This window comes from Glycine max, chromosome 19, assembly GCF_000004515.6.
Source record: "Glycine max cultivar Williams 82 chromosome 19, Glycine_max_v4.0, whole genome shotgun sequence".
Taxonomy (NCBI): domain Eukaryota; kingdom Viridiplantae; phylum Streptophyta; class Magnoliopsida; order Fabales; family Fabaceae; genus Glycine; species Glycine max.
Genome location: NC_038255.2, coordinates 45,297,390 through 45,316,140, shown reverse-complemented (window position 1 = coordinate 45,316,140; position 18,751 = coordinate 45,297,390). Strand labels below are relative to the sequence as shown.

The 18,751-nt window shown below is 29.9% G+C and overlaps 1 protein-coding gene across 2 annotated transcripts; it reads left to right on the top strand.

The window, feature by feature from the left end:
- Positions 1-4,801: 4,801 nt before the first annotated feature.
- Positions 4,802-14,688, top strand: LOC100784904 (threonine--tRNA ligase, chloroplastic/mitochondrial 2). Of its 2 annotated transcripts, none has more exons than XM_006604554.4 (9): positions 4,802-4,943; positions 9,194-9,532; positions 9,610-9,756; positions 9,886-10,033; positions 11,046-11,299; positions 11,447-11,824; positions 12,147-12,455; positions 13,182-13,382; positions 14,154-14,688. In XM_006604554.4, the coding sequence occupies exons 2-9, from the start codon at positions 9,272-9,274 to the stop codon at positions 14,412-14,414; spliced, it is 1,959 nt and encodes a 652-aa protein (XP_006604617.1). In that variant the 5' UTR covers positions 4,802-4,943; positions 9,194-9,271; the 3' UTR covers positions 14,415-14,688. The 2 variants fall into 2 exon arrangements, with proteins under 2 accessions (XP_006604617.1, XP_040868574.1); XM_041012640.1 differs by having other exon boundaries at positions 4,866-4,943; positions 7,343-9,532.
- Positions 14,689-18,751: the final 4,063 nt, after the last annotated feature.

The following is an 18,751-nucleotide window of genomic DNA, read 5'->3' as shown; positions in this document are numbered from 1 at the left end:
AGGTGGGAGATAGAGAAGCCAATAAATCATGTGTGCCTTTTTTTAACTCGGAAGTTAGAGTAAGTAACGAGAAAGAAGTTGCAAAATGAAGCAACAAGAGTAATAAGTTTAATATGAATTAAACAATAAGTGAAGTAAAACAATTAGTTTTATTAAATCTACTGTAACTATTAATTTTAATCCAATTGTTATTACTTATTAATTAAAATTATGCATTTTTTTTATTAATGGAGAAGATTCACTCTCGTTTCTTGGATACATGCTCCATCTCTCAGGGAATACTACTCAATACATGATTTTGAATATATATATGTATATGCGTGAATACATGAACATTCATGAATACTTGATGGTATCCAAATTTTTTTATATAATAAATAAATGATTTTACTTTAACCATAAAAAAGAGTAAATTAGAATTATAATTCCTAAATAAACAAATACACTTTCGTTCCTAAAAGATAAACAAAATTAATTTAATTTCTAAATGTAAAAAGGTACAATAATTAGGTTATGTCGTATAACTTCAAGATAATTTTTTTCATAAATTTTATGATTTATTGTTAAATTAGTATTTAATCATTATGTTTTATCTACAAATTGATTCCACACAAATTATTTAGTTTAAATTCTAACAAAATCAATGAACATTTAAATTTATTTTTATCCACACATTTGTCACAATTTTTTTTAATCACGGGGCCATTGTCTAAGGTAGGGAATCTCATTCACTTTGGTGAGATTTTGTATGTTCTTTCTTTAACTTTTTTTAAAAGAATTTGATTTAGTTTATTTTCTTCTTTTTTTTACTATGTTATTGGGGCTGAATATATAGTATTTTTTTCCATGATTAAGCTATATTACTTGTTAAAAAGACAGTACTATAATTCTTAGAATTGCATCTAAATGTGTTATAAATAATAATATATTAAAGATTTGCAAAATTCATGAATAATGTCTATAGTACTTTAAATAGAGCTTATATTAATAGCAAGTTTAATTGATAATTATAAATTAATATAATAATAATTCTTAGAATTTATAAATTTAAACGCACCTCAATTACAAAAAAATATTTCATTGCATTTTAAAGATCTCGCTGGTAAGGAATTAAAATTGAATAAAAATATATATATTAATGATTTGTTAGAAGGAAAGTATAGATATAATTGTTAGAATTGAGTATAAATGTATACAAAATAATAATATATCAAATTAAATTGCATTTATAATTACTTAAATAGATCTTATATTAATAGTAAATTTTACCTCTAATTATAAATAAGTATAAGTATAATAATAATTCTTAGAATTTGAAAAATTAAATTTGTAAATTTTCTATTAACCACTAATTATAAAGCACAATGTATTTGTAAATAATTATTGTGATTGATTTACAAAAAAATCTGTATACATTTAGTTAATAGAATAATTAAATTTGTGATTTATTAAATATTTATTTATTGTGATTGATTTTGCAATGGAATCATTTATACAATAGAAATAATTAATATATTAATTATTATAAATCTAATCTATAAATTATATATTCTTAAAAGATAAATATATGATTTAATTTCATTTAATATTTTATTTTTTGAAAGGAATGAATATGAGATTATCACATAACATAGTTGCATAGAACAAAATCTTTTTGTTATAAAATAAATACATCACATGTTAACGTTAATTTTAACATAAATTTTTAAATCATAATTTATAACTAAATATTACAAAATTGAATTCTTATTAAAATGAAATTCAAATTATTTCTTTTATAAAAAAATTCTTTAATTAAATATTTAAATTAATAAATTTATTAGTATTTTATTCGATTTTTGGAATTGGTTTTTCTTTACAATTTTACATATTTATGAAGTGAATAAAAAAGTTTATTCCTTTCAAAACTAATTTGTCATCAATTTATCCATTCAAAAACTAAAACTATTGTACTAACTAAAAAAGTGACATCCATTAATAAAAAATGATCTCTTGAGTTAATAATAGGGCCATAAATATAATTAGTGCTTGAAGTATTTAATTTAATGAATATTTTTTAGCAAAAAATAAACATGATATTATTAATTAAAATCAACTAAATTAACCATATTTGTTCATCTTGATGAATTAATCATTTGTTTGTTAATAAAGATAGTATGATCTAAGTGTTTTTATCTCATTAGCTATCGACCAGAGTTTGGATGTCTGTCCATTTTTTTTATTTTTCATAAAATTAATTACATTAAGAAAAAGTATCAAATGTGATAGGATAAATATTAAAAAAAAATCTATCTCTCTTTATTTTATCATATTATACCATATATTATATTTATGTTTATTTTTGTACGTACGTTTATCTCATTAAGTATGGATCCAACTTCTTTGATGTTCCTTTTTAAGTTGTCTCTGTATTACAACACAACTACATGAACAACACATGTACAGGTGCAAAAAAAAAAAACAGTAAAAAAACCAATTTCATTAAGTATACACCATAGTTTAGATGACTAATAATTATCGTCTTTTATAAAATTAATTACATCTGAAGAAGTATCAAATATGATACGATAAATATTTTTATATAATGAATATTGTAATAAATTAATATTTTAAAATATATAATGATACTATAATAAACAAATATAGCAAATAAATATTTTTAATATCGTGATATAAGATTATTTTACAATTGAAATTAATATAAAGTTAAGAAAATCAAACATATATAGAGAGATAAATAAAAGAGGATAGTTTTAGACAATCAAGGGACGTAGTTTTTATTAATTGCAAAAGTAATGTGTGAAATACATTTCTCAACTATAAAAATGATATGGTTGGAATTCTGGTTGAGATGGAGAGGATTTCAAGTTTTAAATTTTAATTTATATTATATGTAACACTTTATTACTTTTATGATCCTCTTAAACCATTACAAGATTTTTGGCATGATTAGTCTTCACTCGCTTTTTTTTTAAAAAAATATTTGGAGGTTATATATTTCAAAATTGCTCAAAGTAAAGTATTTAAATTATGAAATTCTTAAATAACAGACTTATATATAAAGTTTATATATGTTGTTACTTTATGTAATATTATTCAAATCATTTTTATCTTTTTGATTGTAAATTCTGAAACATGCACATACTTTTCATACCTCTCTCGTTTCCGTGTATATTCAATTCATCCATGTATCCTTATTGCAAGAAGAGCCAAGAGCCAAAAGTTGTGCTTGTCTTTTTTTTTTTTTCAATGGCAATCACTCCCCACCTGTCAAGGATATTACAATACAAGATATGAAGGTGTTCAAATTCAAATAAAAACACTGTCAAACGTTAAATTGGCCCAACAAAAAATAAAGAAAAAATGCATATTTTTACAACTTGCTTTGATTTTGATTTCGGTGGTAAAACCAAATAGAACTGATGTTGCTTAATTACACTTTAGTTCCTCTGATATCACAATCATGAGGGATACAGTGTATAATTAAGTAATTTTTGCACATGTGTTAACACAACTAGTTGGTTATACTTGTCAAGTTATTATTTGATGTAATATTTGAAAATATTGTTAAATATTTTACAGAATACCAATGAAGGGACCTAAAAAACACATTTACAGTAGTATTTGAGAAATTCAATTTGCGCTTTTGGAATCCAATGAATCAAAATTGCACAATTATAATACTAAATAAACCAAAAATACAATTAAGTCTAACTTATTTTTCATCATAACTTTCTAGTTTGATTCAAAACTAAACTAACTAAATTCTAATAAGATTAGTTTGATTCATTTTGGATGATAAATTTTTTAAAACCTAACCTAAACCGATCAAATAAAATATGATTGATTTTGATTTGATCTTACTCTAAAGATGAACCATTCAAACCTTTGACCACCCTTAATAAGTAACTACAGGGTGGAACCATTGTCTTAAAAAACTAACCGAATTGATTGGTTCAATCGGTCTCGGTCCAACCAAGCCAATAAAAAATCAACCCAATGACTGGTCAATTAACTCCAAAAAGCCAAAATATCCTTGAAGTTGGAACCAATAAAAAACCAGCCAAAGTAGTGGAAAATCAATGAAAGTAATCTTGAATCAGAAAGATAATAATAACGCATTTAATTTTTTTAAATAAACATAAATTACCACCTCTAATCCTATACACAAGAAATAAATTATATATTATTTTCAATGTCCTAATTATCAGCAATATAAAATTACATTCTATGTTATTTCTTAATTTTCTTTAATAATCCTAATTTATCGGGAGTCAATTAATAACATATATACATTCATTCCCCATAGAAATTACAAAAACAAGTCCCACGTATTGTTTGAAAATCATTTTCTGATTTATAAATAGTGTCATTAAATATACCTAACACTTGAATAATTTAATTTTAAGCATATTTTTGAAACACAATTTAAATTTATGATATTTTTAATTAAAATTTATTAACTTAAATACTTTTATTTGTTTTCATAGATTATGTATTAATTTTTATATATAAGACCAAAGATAATATTTATTTATTATTGCTAATTTTTATCACGTAGAATGTATAATTAGATTTATATTAATTTTATTTTTTTCTTATAATTTTATACTATTTCTTTAATTAAAATATTATATAATATTAAAAATATAAACTTAATTACTACTATCAATTCAGTCACTGTTCAAACATTTTAAGGTAGAAGTAATTCACCCAAAGACAGAGTTACCCCTTTCCCGAGACGCAAACAAAATTAAAAAAAAAAAAAAGGGAAGGAAATGCATATGAAAATGGCCGTAAGGCGGCAAAAAAGGGGAAGTATATATGCTGCTGCACGTCTCGTTAACTCTTTTTTCTCTCGCTCGCATCTACATCGCTCTTCTCATTCTCTTTGCGAGCCAGTTTTCCAGTTTTTGGTTCTGGAAGCAAAGACTTAATGAAAGGTACTCTTCTTGATCTGAAACCTCTCTATACTTCTTGATCTGAATAAACTCTATACCTTCAGTTTACCGTTCATCCTTCCAATACTTCGATTTGATATCTGTACTACGTTATGATTGATTTGAGTTATCTGTTCATCTTTTTGGCGACATTCATGAAATTTTACTATACTACTAACAACGGTTAACAATTATATTTACAATTTGAACTTGAAGATAAGTGACCTTAGTTTGTTGCTATAAGATCTAGAATTTGGAGGAATTATAAATTATTTAGTAATGACATCTTTCTACAACTAAGAAACTGAATCGCGAGTTGAAAATCTGATTATTTCTACAACCGGAACTAGTCAATTGAAAGACATAAGAATTCAAATCTAGAACCAGAAGAATATTGATGAGTGTATCTTTACTGAGCTCTTGCGCAAGTAGCCTCATATCTCACCTAGCTCACATTCCTCTTTAATTTTCATGGAGCAAAAAAGCTCCTGTTACCATTATACTGTCTTGGTCCTAGTCCTAGTCCTAGTCTGGGAAAACTGCTTAGTATCCTAGCGTGACAATGGCATTGTTATTATACAGAGAGTACATGATGAATATCAAGAGCAATTGTTGGCCTTCAGGATCCTCCAGTCTCCCAATTGTTGGAAAGAAATTCTGGTTGTTCTGGATTTTGTTTAAAATTCAATCCTTGTGAATTTGGAGATGCGGACTCTTTTTTGGTCTTTTCCCGGTCAAATCCTCGCACACAGACAGATCCTGCAAAACATTTTTCACTACTTGTTTAGATGTGTTAAGCTATATGGTCACTTGCTTTTCTTGTTGATTATCCTGTGTTCCTCCTAATAGGAAAAATTGCCTTTTCATCATTGTTTTAGAAATAAACTCTAACTAAAAGAAGAGAAAGAAATGAAAATTGTTTGTAGATGCACTTAAAAGTAGTATGTCATGTATTCCTCCAAAAAAAAAAAAGGAATCATGATTTTCAGATTTACAAATTGGTATGAAAATAAGATGATTGAGATAGATATAAAACAGATACTGCAAACATTCTAATATGTACATGCCAATATTCCAATGTGAGAAGAGCATATGGAAGACCAAGTATTAAATGGTTGAATTGATGAGGAGAAACGTGGTTGCTTGCTACATTATTAAAAAAGTCCATGGTCAGAGTTCTTTGGCAAAAGGTAATTCCTACCAAGGAGAGTTCCTGTCAAGTATCAACTATGGTTTGAGGCTTTCAGTTCGTTCTGATTAAGGAGTGTTGTTGCTGGAATTAAACTACACGGGTGGCTTTACTAGTAAGTAGAAGTGTAGAACTAGAAGTTGCCATGTATACTTAACTGGGTCAAAAGTTGTCAAATGCCTCATCACTTGTGCAGGAAGTCAGTTTCTAATTGATTGGAACGGTGATGTCTCTGCCCTTGTTTGTATACAGTTATCTGATTATTTAATGTGCTACAGATTCAAACTTAAGTAGCATTTATAAAAGTGGAAGTGTAGCGCATATTGTGAAATGACTACATACTCCACTGTCCTTCTATAGATGAATTAGATATTTTAACCTAAGAGCAACAGATAGCTGGTGGCACATGATGATGCCATCCATCATGTGACGAGTGAATCAAATTGTGCAAGTGTGTTAGGTTTTATTCCTTTGACCTCTTAGTGTGTCTACAAAGTCTGCAAACTAATGAATACTATTGCACTGATAAAAATAGGCTGAACTAGGATGTCCAATTACAATAAACAGGATTACATTCTGGGAGCTAAATCTTACCTCTCCAAAAGCATTGTTGAATTTCTCGTGTTGATAAACCTGGTTGACAAAAAGCATATACTCAATTTATTGTTTGATATCTATTATAATAGGTTAATTTTTAAGAGTTTACCTTTGAATATGGATGGTATGGAGGTTCCAAAATACACTGTTCGCCTATCAAGGTTCCAGATCCAACTTCAGGGAACACTAATTGGATTAAGACTTGAGTCATTGTCTGCAAAAACCTGCTTCAAATGGCATGTTTTTAGTACTTCTTAAATTACAAACACACACACACACTTATTTATTTAAGGGAAAGAGATTTGATAATATGAGATTCCACACTATTTACCTCGTTGACTTGAAAATAGGTGCCGTTTAGCGGAAAGCTCCCTCTCATAGCTGTTCGACATGGTATCTATTCATGAATTATATTTGGTCAGCCTATTATAATACTTGCATTCATAGGCAAATTACTTGCTTCTCAACTTGGTTTTTCCACTATAATGTTATAATGCATAAGAATTAATAAACAATGCATGTTTAATTAAGCATTCATACCAGGAGTGTCCCTCGAACTATCTGTGTATTTGCTTCACGGAAACTGTTGCATGAAAAACATTCCTTCTCATTACAGAGCTGGTCACAGTCCTGAGAGCTGCATTTGCTTTCTGGTGGCTGTATAGAATCTGCTGTCTCCCCTGTTGAACACATTGCATTTGGCAAAATGAATTGTGAAACACCAGAAAACCAAAAGCAATCATATATTGCAAAATGTTCCAACTTATAATGCTGTAGAATGCCAACAAAAACTTTACAATGAATCCAATTTAATTTAGAAAGGGTATGGCGGTCAAGTTACTTTTGCCCACCTGGGGTCCATATAGCTAGAAGGTATTTGCCTAGATCATCAGGTTCTCGCTTGTTCCACTGTAGTTCACAACAAATTAATAAAATTATACATATATCAACAAACACAACTATGTTAATGAATGTAGCAACAACTAACCCCATTCAGAAGAGGATGTGAATCAGGGAGTTCATAACTGCATGAAGGGAACAGAATATCAGTATAAATTGTAAGAACTTTTCACTAATTCAGGATAATAGAGTATTAATTTTAATAACCCCATTCATTAAATAAGAATTTAAACTTTTTAAAATTTTTAATTTTTAAAAAATCAATTATTATAAAAATATATTAAGAAAAAGATAATAGAGTATTTATGTGACTTTTAATAATACTCTATGGACTGAAATATAAACAAAACAGATGTATACTACCGAAGTAAAATATAAATAAATTTTAATTAATTATTTTATATTTAATGATATCATCTTCAGACTATCATTTATGAATTAGAGTTTTGTTTTCAATATTTTTATGCAATTAAATATCAAGATTATTTTAGAAAATAAAATGACTTTCTTTTTTAGACTAATAAAATCAAATGACAGTCTTTCTAAACTCAACTCATGTATAAGTAAAAAGGTTATATGTTATGTTAATTTAAATATAAGTAAATATTACTAATTTTATTAAATTTAATATTATTATTTTTAGAATATTATTCATTTAACTTTTTTTTTATTTTTTTCATATTTTTTTATTTATGATAATAAATTTCAATGAAAAATATTTTTAAAATAATTTATTTTTTTTACTAAAAATTAATAAAATTAAATAATATGAACTAATTTTTATAATTAATAAATTAAATTTTTTATTCACATCGAATAAGAAATAATAACTAATTAAATAATATTGAGAAATAATGGCTCGTTAACCACCTCTGTATCGTTGAACTCATTAAACTCACCAGATTGGAGCATTAAGCTCATGCATAGGTTGTAGAAGTAGTTATTTATGAATGAAACATGTCTTATGTAGGATCAGACTTCTCCGTAACTGCATAATTTTAAAATTCAATCACAATATTGACACAGTTACATGGATGAACACATTAACTTGTTATGAAATCACATTGATATATTATAAAATTACATTGATAGTCTTTACTCGTGTCCTAGTTCGTCTAAGAGCTAGATTTGTCTCAATTATTGTCTCTTGCCTTATTCAAATTCAAATTAGCTTCAACTATTTCAAGAGTTTTGTTGTGCTTCTCGGGAATCAATGTCACTATTACCCTCTGTTGCATCATTTATTAAAATAATAATTTCATTATTATTTATTCTAGCAAAACAATAGCATAAGAAAATGACAACAGAAAAATCAATTTCTTCTTATATATCTCAACATAGCATTACTATATATCTCAACATAGCATTACTAGTGTTATGTTTATATCATTATTTTTTTTAATTTTTAAAAAGTTATATATTTTTTATTTTTTTATATATTCTATGATCTCATCATGGAGCAAGATAAGACATATACTGAATTTAGATTTCAATGATTATGAAATTGAAAAAAAAAAACCACCCCAAACCCAGTCTTACTTCTTCCCTATTTCTGTATGCACCTAAGTTGGATTAGGATGTAGTGGATAAGGGAGTGTGATACACACATTTTCATCATCGTCTCGTCTGGCCTTCTTCGCTCGGAATGGCTACCTTCGCGGTTGCAACAACACTTTCGACATCTTCTATCGCTCCCCTTAATGCACGACGTGGTTTTGGTTTTGGTTTTGGCTCCTTCCTTTCTCCAACCACAAAACCAAAACGCCCCTCAATCACCACTACCCTCGCTGTCGCCACCGACTCTTCCGTTTGTTTCAATCCCAACCCCAACCCTAACCCTAATCCCAATCAGCTTGTTCTCCCTTCCAACGAATCATCGGAGATGCTTCTCAGAATCCGCCACACGGTGATGTGCAATGCAATTTTGTGGTTTACCGAATGCTTCTGTATCTTTAGTTTCGCTAACAAGTTGCAGGCATGCAGAGTGCGCATGTGATGGCAATGGCTGTTCAAAAGCTTTACCCTGATGCAAAAGTCACAATTGGGCCTTGGATAGAAAATGGGTTTTATTATGACTTCGACATGGAGCCTTTGACTGATAAAGATTTGAAGAGAATTAAGAAAGAGATGGTAAGCAGAAACAGTCCATTAAATCTTTTCGAGGGGCCTTTTTTTATTTTTCTTAATTTCTTTTCATGCATCTCAAGCAAATTATACACTGCGTACCACGCGAATGCGATTCTTGCATGTTGTATGCAGGATCGAATTATTGGAAAAAATTTGCCACTTGTAAGAGAAGAAGTTTCAAGAGGCGAAGCTCATAGAAGAATATCGGCTCTGAATGAACCATACAAGTTGGAGATTTTGGAAAGCATTAAGGATGATCCCATCACCATTTATCACATCGGTAGTGTTCTTGTTCTTCTCAGTTTTTACCGTTTTAATTCTCTCATGCCAAGTGTATGTGTGTGAGAGAGCGACTATAGAGAGAGGGAATGATTATCTGTGTCATCTATGCACTTAGTTCATTATTGCTATGCTCATGTACTCACTTTGGTGAAAGCATAGATAAGAGTTGATATATGGATGTGATAACTTCATGATGTCTAGACTTTTTGTGTGATTTATACCAATCATTCGAGTGTTGTACAAGCTAGTATAAGAACAGCTAACATAAATTATTACAATTTAAAACACTACCTCATGCTATGGTGTATATGTTAATCTTGCCTACATTTTTACTGATATAATTATAACCTATAACTTGATTAAAAAAGTCTGCTAACGCATCCTATTGCACATATGATTGGTAGAATTATATACTTGCTAAGATTTCTCTCGGATCAAGTGAGAATCTGTCTCGATATGCGTACGAAAAAATTTGTGTAGACTTAGTAGTTCTGTAGCCACTGCCAATCTCATCATCACCCACACTTGTAACCGGTTCATTAGTAGTTTGAGCCATAACATAATACTTTGATTTTCTATTTGTCAATCTTGCCACTGCATTTTACCTACCCTTATTTTAATATGGCAAGAATATGTTTCATGTTGCCATATATTTAAAGTTGGTAATAATGTAGTGTGGTATCTGTTTGGTTACCCTTAATCAACTGGGGAGTTATATTTCTTAGTTGCCTCTAAACTATATGGTCACTGAGCCTAAGTATTTAGAGCACTGAACTTCTTCTGCATCTTTAACATGATCAATTAACATGCTTCAGCAGAATGAAAATGGACAATGTAATGTGTCTGATATTGGAACTGTGAAGATGGAAGTGTAAAGTAGAATAACAATGACGAGGCAAGGATATGCTCAGAGAGAGTGCTGCAGGTCTCACATTGCATTAAAAAGAAGTTATTGCCTGTGGTGTCTCATCTGTTTTTTTGTCTCATCTTGTATTCCTTTTTCCTTAAAGGTGATGAGTGGTGGGACCTCTGTGCTGGACCTCATGTTGATTCTACTGGACATATCAATAAGAAAGCAGTTGAACTTGAGTCTATTGCTGGTGCATACTGGAGAGGAGATGAAAGGAAGCCAATGTTGCAACGGATATACGGTACTGCATGGGAGAATGAAGAGCAGTTGAAAGCTTACCTTCACTTCAAAGAGGAAGCCAAGCGTCGAGATCACAGGCGCCTAGGGCAAGATCTTGATTTGTTTTCTATACAGGTAAAATTAACAGTGATGTTTATACTTCGTATTGTTCTGCTCATTGATTTTGCTTTCTATTTTTGATTTTATTGATGGAACAGATATTAGGGTTTATTTTTATTATTCCTAATTTTGTGGGTAAATAATTTTACTACATTCGTGCAGGATGATGCTGGTGGGGGTCTAGTTTTCTGGCACCCAAAGGGTGCTATGGTCAGACACATAATTGAAGATTTCTGGAAAAAAATTCACATGAAACGTGGCTATGATCTACTGTACACACCGCATGTGGCAAAAGCTGATCTTTGGAAGATCAGTGGTCATTTGGATTTCTACAAAGAGAATATGTATGATCAGATGAGCGTTGAGGATGAGCTTTATCAGCTTCGGCCAATGAATTGTCCTTATCATATTTTGGTGTACAAAAGCAAGCTTCATTCCTATCGTGATTTCCCTATCAGGGTAGCAGAATTAGGAACTGTTTATAGATATGAACTATCTGGAAGTTTACATGGCCTTTTCCGTGTTAGAGGTTTCACACAGGTTTGTTGTTATACATAGCTCATCGTCTTGTGAACTACTAAGATTATGTTGATCTAGTTTATCTTAAAATTTGTCCTCAATGTTGACTTCTACTTAGTGGAAAGAGTGCCCTTTCTCACTAGTAAGGTTGTGCATTTGACTGGAGTCTACAATTGTGCAAACCTCATGCACTGGGTCACCTTTTTTTTTCCCCTCACGTGGAGCCTTAATGTGCACTATTGTTTAGCATCTACAAATTGCTACATTTGGTTTCTTTTTTTTTTTTTTTGCAAATTGGTTGTTAAATCGCTTCTTGTTTGACTTCAATATATCGTTTTTACAGGATGACGCACATATATTTTGTTTAGATGACCAGATTAAAGATGAGATCAGGGGTGTCCTAGATCTTACTGAAGAAATACTATTGCAATTTGGTTTTGAAAAGTATGAAGTAAATTTATCTACAAGGCCTGAAAAGGCTGTGGGAGACGATGATATATGGGAAAAAGCTACCTCTGCTTTAGAAGATGCTTTGGATGATAAAGGTTGGACCTATCAAATTGATGATGGAGGAGGTGCCTTTTATGGGCCAAAGGTTGATATCAAGATTGAGGATGCTCTTGGTAGGAAGTGGCAATGCTCAACCATACAGGCAATTCTTTACTCATAATTTGTTCCTATATAAAAGCACTTATTTGCCTTCATCTAATAGCTTTAGGTTTGAAGAGATTCAGTCTTGAATGGATGACATGACCTGATTTGGGAAGTCTTATTTTCAGTTTTCTTTTTGTTATAGGATTTTCTGCTTATTTTGGCTACTGCACTTTTGGGGCTATTGTTGTCTTGTTTGGATGAATGAGTATATGAAAACAGCTTAGAAAACCCCTAAAACTATTTTGGGGTTCTGGCTTATGAAAATAAGCTGCAATAAAAGCTAGAGACAGCTTAGTTGATGGGTGTTGTTGTAATAGTTTTACTAAAATAATCTCATTAAGCTATCAAAATTAGTTGTCTATCCAAATGGGGCCATGTATTAGAGTTTATGTGACCAAGTGGTCAGGAGTATATCCTTGCTTCCCCTGGCATGGTGGCACCTGCTGCTCATTTAGAACTAGGTACATTTGGCCTCTACATTGTCCATTCTTTAAGCCCAAAGAATCTCCCATGAGGGAGGAAGTTACAGAATTGAAACTAATCACGTACCTGCATGGACTATCCTAAGCTTTTCTTAAATCTCTTAACTCGTCAGGGGTTTAAGGCTTGTGACTATTCTGTTTATTTCTTATATATTGGACATTGGTTACTTAATCTTGAATGAATCAATTTGCGGGGAACTATTTCTGTCTTGGCTTAACTTAAAATTCTTTTTAACTTACAGGTTGATTTCAATCTACCACAGCGTTTTGACATCACATATGTTGACTCAAATACTGAGAAAAGGAGGCCTATAATGATCCATAGAGCAGTGCTTGGATCATTGGAAAGATTCTTTGGCATTCTCATTGAGCATTATGCTGGTGATTTTCCATTATGGCTTTCTCCAATACAAGCTCGAGTTTTACCTGTTACTGATGCCCAGGTAATTGACTACTAAGAAATCTTTGGTGATTTGTATATTCTGATTATATGTTGTACTTCCCTCTGCTATATCTATAAGAAATAAAGTGAAAACATGATGCAATATTTATATTTAAAAATGAAAAAAATAAAACATTTTCTCAGTTTAAATAGCCCCATAGAGCAAAATCACCACAAAGAATGCAAAAACAGACAATATGATTTTGTTTGGCCCAAAACTAAGGTGTATAAGAGAAGAAAGCCTCAGAGGCCCAATGATAATGATAAAGGCCTCAAAGTGTATGAAAGAAAGAAGTAAGAAAGGAGGGGTCCAACTATAGGTGGACCATTCAGTTAAGGAGAGAAAAATAACAGAAGGGGACAACTGTTAATAAGGGGTTGGCTATGAATAGTGTCTAGGAGAGAAGGTATTTGGAAAAGGTTTGGGAAGCCTACTGGCTTGAGGGAGGAGTTGTTCATATCATTTCCTTTTCTTCATTTTCTTTGCACTCATTTTGTTTTCTTATTGCAAGTCAGATCAGTATTTGCTTGTATGAACTGTTCCATTTGAGGTTTTTCATTGTTCAATACATATATATCTCTTCCATCATTTTCTTGTTCCTATCAGATTGACAACGAGATGCATTTGTTAGTTAATTTTAAAACTATTTGCATATTTGTTATATTTATAGGACTGCCAAGTACCTAACTAGGTAGACTGATGTTTTTAAAAAATTTATGAGAACATGGTAGTGATAATGGGAATTATTTTTCTCTATTATATCTAATGCAGCTTGAATATTGCAATGTTGTGACCAACAAACTTAAAATGTATGGCATCCGAGCTGAAGTTTGCCATGGTGAGCGCCTACCTAAACTAATAAGAAATGCAGAGAAGCAGAAAATTCCATTAATGGTTGTTGTGGGCTCAAAGGAAGTTGAAACAGAAACAGTCACTGTTAGATCTAGGTTTGGTGGGGAGCTTGGAACCATGCCAGTTGATGATTTTATTGACAGAATAAAGTTGGGAACAGAAAACCCAATATCATTATGATGATATTTTAATTGGCAAAAGATGGTCATCTTATTTGTTTATGTAATGATTGGAAAAGAATGAAGGCAATAAACATTTGAAACATCATACTTTGTATATTAGACAAGTATTGAATAGTCCACGTCGTTGAAGAACAAAGGCTCTGGCGTTTGCACCAGGTAAGCATACGATTTGGCTCGATAATTTGTACTTGTATCAATGATTATGAAATATAGCTAATGTAACATCAGAATTGAATTGTAGTTAATTGCTATTATCATCACATTTCTGAAAACATAATCCCCATGTATTTTTATGTTTTACTCGTGTATTTGCTTGTGGCATTGGGAATTTTGTTTGCTTTTTCCCAAGTGAACGCAGAAGACAGTTAAAGAGGCAAGTTTCAATTCATCAATCACAGCCATCGTGAACCCACCCTCTCTCTTCTTCCCCACATATCCTCTATGTACACAAGTTGTTATTATTTGTTATAGTTGATAATTGCACAAGAAGAAAAGCAAATTTGGTTTGCTTTGGTTTATTTGTTATTATTTGTTATCTTTCTCCAACAATTGGGCTTTGATTTCTACTATTAAAATGAGAGAAGGTGATCTTGTTGATACTATAATTAGATTGGATGCTACTAATTAGTTCATTTGAAAATTCCAAATGGAAGACTTGCTATTTTGTAAAGACCTGTGTATCACGTTGAGAATAATGGTACTAAAACAGCAAATAAATCTGTGAAAGGATGTAAAGAAATAAACATGAAAAAATTGATAAACCATTATCTAGTAAGATTAATGCTAGACCAATTGACAAGTGTACTAATTTGTACAAGTAGTCAGTAAGTTAAATTATCATGTCCATAGAGAATTTGTTATACTTGGATGTTGCATATCCGGTTTGTAAATATTTTCAATTGCAGTGGAATAAAAGTAGAGCAACCCATTCATGTTTCAAATTATTTAATTATTTTTTCTAGACTTAAAAAATGCATAACAAAACAAACACAAAATTGTATAATAGAACAAATAAAGATAAAAATATCTAGGAGTATTCTACTGAATTTTTTCTTGATGCAACTAAATAAGTTTTTCTCTAATTAATATTAGTCTAATGTTCTTGTATATTGTCATATTACTCTAACTGTAATATTTTACATGAAAGAGTCTAACCCTCATATTTTCGTTTTTGATTCTTCAACAAACTCATTCTAAGCGAGTTGCACTATGCATAAGATGCAACATTTACTAGATTACTCCACACTATTCCTAGAAATGTAGACTTCTTACTATTCTATCAAGTTCTAAGGACTTTAAGCAAATACTTAAAACCTAACAAAGCATATAAATGAGTGATTAAGCCACAAATATGTAAAATAAACACTGATAGAAGCAAAGAACACTGGCAATAACATTAAATATACTTAGAAGTTTTACATCAAGAGTGTTTGGTAGAAAAACTCTCCAATAGTGAAGTGTTTAGCCCTTCATTAGCAAGGAGGGCTTAATACAAAGGTGAAATGATGTAGGAATCAAAGAAAATGGTAAGAGTGTGAAGAAAATGTCTTTTCTTCAGCCTTGGTGCCTTCTTCCTTTCTTCTCCTTCCTCTTCACTTCCCTTTCTTCTCAATGTTTTAAAGACTTTTGGATTTCTCAGCTTACGAAGGCGCGCTCAACGAGCATGTCTCACTAAGCGAGAGTAAGTGGTTGTGCGCTAAGCGGGTTTGTACGTGCTAAGTGTGAGAAGAAACAATGTCCTCGCTAGGCGGACTGGTTGTGCAATAAGTGTGTTGCTCTCTGGCTCAACATTCTCTAGGGTTTTGTTCTTGCTCGCTAAGAGGATGAGTCTTGCTTAGCCAATCTGGCTCGCTGAGTGAACCCTTAAGCAACATTTCAAAATCTTATCTTCTTCAGCCTAAAAACCTAATTAAGTTCAACATTAGTCAACAAAAAATGGAGTTTCCATTGTATAAACTCACACAAGAATAAATTATTTACAAATCTCGCAAAAGATACCACAAATTAGAGGTACATTGCTACTTTTTCTCCTATTTTTAATGCATTTAAAGTTCATGAATAACAATTAACAATTAATGCCCACAACTTGTGGAAAAAAATTGAGTGACTTGCTTGAGTCTAAAAATGCATAGAACAAGGCATTATTGATTTGGAAATTGATAAACTTAAAGTACATGGTACCTCGATTGGTAAACATATGAGCAGTTTTCATAATTTTTGAATCAACTGAATACTATGGAGATGACGACATACATTGTTGTTGCTTAGTTCATTACCAAACAACTAGGAAGCATTGGTGGCATTGTTGAGTTAGTCTGCTTGTAATGCAAAGTTAACTTTCAATGGTGGCATTGCCCACTTCATTCGTTGTCGGATTTTCATTTTTCACTCTAATCGTTGGAAAACTTTACTTGTCATTGTCCTCGTCCTCATTCAACATTTCAATGCCTTTCACATAAAAAAACACATTACAATGTCTTTAGACAAAAGCATTGTAGTGTCGCAATCATGTAGTTCATGCTCTCGCATAACCTTTCCTTGTTATTCTGATAGAAGTTAGAACTATGTTCCTAATATTGTAATTGGTTGATTTAAGAATAATTTTTCACTTCAATTGTCGCATAATTTTAATTAAAATCTACTCGGATCGAGAATCACTACTACAAATGACTCAATTCCATATTATTCCATTGGTTGTGTGATTGACGTCATTAAACCGGTCTTAAAAGTATGTTTAACTAGTGTAAACATCACCAGACACTGAATTTTTCACACTACCAAACACAACACTCTCTTGTAGTATTAGATTAAAATTAAAATGTGAAGACCAAATGTTACAAATGTTGGAATCAAACCCATGTAGGAGTAGAACATTCAAAGAGAGCAACATTGGCACTACACTAATTCAATATTTTAATACTTATAAACGACAAGCAAAATAATATATGGTGACCTTAATTATTTATTTTATTTTATAAAGGTTGATTGTGGTTCAATTAGTGATTTATTGATTCAACCATTTACCTCATACCATTTACCTCATTGTTTGATTGGGTAAATTGATGGTGTGAGTTTTAAAACTATGTTAAAAAGGATTCAATAATTACAAATAATTTTTTTAATAAACTAATATGCAAAATTTTAAATGATGTTTAAAAATAACTTAGTGTTTAAAACTATTTAAAATCATTTTGAATTTGTTTTTTTGGTGCAAAAATTGTTATCTATATAATGATTTTAAACTTTAAAATTTTCTTAAGAATTTTACATATAATAATCTTATAATTTTTTCATAATGTGCAATGTAATAATTTAGTGTTTTATTGTTAGATATAAGGTTACTTTAGTATCTGAAACACATAATTTAAACATTGTTAAAATAAAGTTATATACCTGTTAAATTTTATGATATAATTATATATGTACACTGTTAATAAAGGAAATACTCCTTTTGTTGTCAATAAATTTTAAACAATTTTATCATTTTTCAGATTTTATATTTTTATTACTCTCTTTTGATAATTTTCCACTATTCTCATCTTACTTATTTTTTATTAGTCTTATTTTTGTTTAACCTATAAATCCCTTTTTTTCTTTTCTTTTATTTTTAGTAGGAAAAAAAGACACTTCGTGTTTCTCTATATTTTTTATATAAAAAAAATAGATAGTTTTTGAAATATGAGTGGAATGTGAATTGATTGAAGAGAATAGTTATAGGGATAAAAAATAAATTTGAAAAGGTAATTTTATGAATAAAATGAGAAATAAATGTGCATACCAAAATATTTTATTCTATTTTTATTAACAGTATAGATTTAAAATACGAAGAGAGAAACAGAGTGTTTCTTATAATATTAATATAAATTTACCTCGTCATTATATTTATATAATTTTGTCCCACATATCTTAAAACTTAATTTTATCGGGTTCACCAGGTCAAAATTTCAAGTTAGGAAAAAAAATGTAAGCAACAAAATTTTCTTGCAAATTATAAAAATTATAAAATGTGTAATAATACTCATTCCAATTCTATTCATAAAACCCAAATCAAAAGTAATAATTGTTTTTTTTATAATATACAATTTATATTATCTTTTATATTAATTATTTTTAAATTAAAATATTCCTAATTATTAATATTGACGGACAACTAATTAGAAGATACAGAAAAATTCATATCAAAGAAAAGAAAAGAGAGAAGACTATTAATGATATGATTAATTTTGATAAAATATATAAATTTAAGATAAATTCATTTTTAATAATTATTTAAAAAAATTATGAATTAAACAATTGGATATTATAAATAGTAGGAGAAGTGTCTCTCTAAATTTT